This window comes from Penaeus japonicus, unplaced genomic scaffold (genome assembly GCF_977035675.1).
Source record: "Penaeus japonicus unplaced genomic scaffold, GWHDUDI00000001_assembly GWHDUDI00000027, whole genome shotgun sequence".
NCBI lineage: Eukaryota > Metazoa > Arthropoda > Malacostraca > Decapoda > Penaeidae > Penaeus > Penaeus japonicus.
This window is the reverse complement of record NW_028234429.1, coordinates 5,232,952-5,235,451: the sequence shown is the minus strand read 5'-3', so window position 1 is coordinate 5,235,451 and position 2,500 is coordinate 5,232,952. Positions and strand designations below refer to the sequence as shown.

The 2,500-nt window shown below is 51.2% G+C and overlaps 1 protein-coding gene across 1 annotated transcript in view; it reads left to right on the top strand.

Annotated features, from left to right (window-relative positions):
- Positions 1 to 2,500, top strand: part of LOC122244923 (uncharacterized) — a 12,342-nt gene that overhangs the window by 859 nt on the left and 8,983 nt on the right. The window contains exons 2-3 of the mRNA XM_086553003.1: positions 1 to 22; positions 151 to 1,991. The exon at positions 1 to 22 is cut by the window's left edge and continues 246 nt beyond it. Of these exons, the coding sequence (XP_086409129.1) occupies positions 1 to 22; positions 151 to 1,991 (1,863 nt within the window). The remainder of the gene's footprint in view (positions 23 to 150; positions 1,992 to 2,500) is intronic.

The following is a 2,500-nucleotide window of genomic DNA, read 5'->3' as shown; positions in this document are numbered from 1 at the left end:
CCTCCACTTCGTCGATTTCCGGGTAAGGAATTAGTGTTTACGTAAATGCAGACACGTACACAAAAGTACAAGCATTTGATATATTTCTGGAACAAATAAGATGAAATAAAGACTTAACTGGTATCTCTGTTTGCAATCTTTCAACATTAGGTCAATTTCCGGAGGAGGTCCCAGTACTAGCTCTGTCTCCAGAGATTCCCTAGGATTCTCCGATGGCAGTCAAGGATCTGGATCAGCGGCTGGGACACTCGCATCCTCTGCTGGTTTCCACTCTGGCTCACAGGGATCCTCAACTGGCTTCACTTCTGGCTCACAGGGATCCTCAACTGGCCTCCACTCTGGCTCCCACGGATCCTCAACTGGCCTCCACTCTGGCTCACAGGGATCCTCAACTGGCCTCCACTCTGGCTCACAGGGATCCTCAACTGGCTTTGCCTCTGGCTCACAGGGATCCTCAACTGGCTTTGCCTCTGGCTCACAGGGATCCTCAACTGGCCTCCACTCTGGCTCACAAGGATCCTCAACTGGCCTCCACTCTGGCTCACAGGGATCCTCAACTGGCCTCCACTCTGGCTCACAAGGATCTTCAACTGGCCTCCACTCTGGCTCACAGGGATCCTCAACTGGCCTCCACTCTGGCTCCCACGGATCCTCAACTGGCCTTCACTCTGGCTCACAGGGATCCTCAACTGGCTTCACCTCTGGCTCACAGGGATCCTCAACTGGCCTCCACTCTGGCTCCCACGGATCCTCAACTGGCTTCACTTCTGGCTCACAGGGATCCTCAACTGGCTTCACTTCTGGCTCACAGGGATCCTCAACTGAATTCACTTCCGGATCACAAGGATCCTCAACTGGCTTCACTTCTGGCTCACAGGGATCCTCAACTGACCTCCACTCTGGCTCACAGGGATCCTCAACTGGCTTTGCTTCTGGCTCACAGGGATCCTCAACTGGCTTTGCCTCTGGCTCACAGGGATCCTCTACAGGCCTCCACTCTGGCTCACAGGGATCCTCAACTGGCTTTGCTTCTGGCTCACAGGGATCCTCAACTGGCTTCACTTCTGGCTCACAGGGATCCTCAACTGGCTTTGCCTCTGGCTCACAGGGATCCTCTACAGGCCTCCACTCTGGCTCACAGGGATCCTCAACTGGCTTTGCTTCTGGCTCACAGGGATCCTCAACTGGCTTCACCTCTGGCTCACAGGGATCCTCAACTGGCTTCGCTTCTGGCTCACAGGGATCCTCAACTGGCTTCAACTCTGGCTCACAGGGATCCTCAACTGGCTTCACCTCTGGCTCACAGGGATCCTCAACTGGCTTCACTTCTGGCTCACAGGGATCCTCAACTGGCTTCACCTCTGGCTCACAGGGATCCTCAACTGGCTTCACTTCTGGCTCACAGGGATCCTCAACTGGCCTCCACTCTGGCTCACAGGGATCCTCAACTGGCTTTGCCTCTGGCTCACAGGGATCCTCAACTGGCTTTGCCTCTGGCTCACAGGGATCCTCAACTGGCTTCACCTCTGGCTCACAGGGATCCTCAACTGGCTTCACTTCTGGCTCACAGGGATCCTCAACTGGCCTCCACTCTGGCTCACAGGGATCCTCAACTGGCCTCCACTCTGGCTCACAGGGATCCTCAACTGGCCTCCACTCTGGCTCACAGGGATCCTCAACTGGCTTCACCTCTGGCTCACAGGGATCCTCAACTGGCCTCCACTCTGGCTCACAGGGATCCTCAACTGGCTTCACCTCTGGCTCACAGGGATCCTCAACTGGCCTCCACTCTGGCTCACAGGGATCCTCAACTGGCTTCACCTCTCAGGGAAGCCAGTTCGGCGATCGCGGAACCTCCTCTGGCTCTGGCATCAAGGGATCTTCCTTTGTTTTCCAAAGCAGTGTCAAGGGATCCGATCTCATCTCAGGGACTGAAGACTTCGACGGGTTAGGGTCAGAAGAAACCATCTCACAGAGCTACGGCCTCCCTCACTAGACGCCTGGTATCCATGGTGGTGTTGTAGTAATGGTTTTGAACATGCAGTGTATAGGAGCTGTTTAACCATATTGTGTAATGAAAAAAGATGTCCAAAAATCCTTTTGTTGTAAAGCAGAATTATCCACGGAATAATATTGACATATTAGAGCAACTCAGATGTATTGGTCATATAGGTGTTGATATGACTATAATAAATTTACCTATACTGAAAAAAACAAATGTTTTATCATGTTCCCTTTTGGATAACAGTGAAAAGATTTACAGTTTCCCTGATTACTGAGTGCATTTATTTTTGTATTCCTGATTGACGGTTTGCCCTATATGTCCATATATTTTATAAAGCCTGTAATTAGCGTTTATAGATTTTTCTCTTCCATAAAGTACGATGTGGTAAAAGCTAATTTTCCTAACCCTGTCCAATATCAGTGAAAGACTGGCATGAGGACGTTGCTGAATGTCACTATATATCATGAAAGGTAGATACAAGAGAGCGGTATTGGT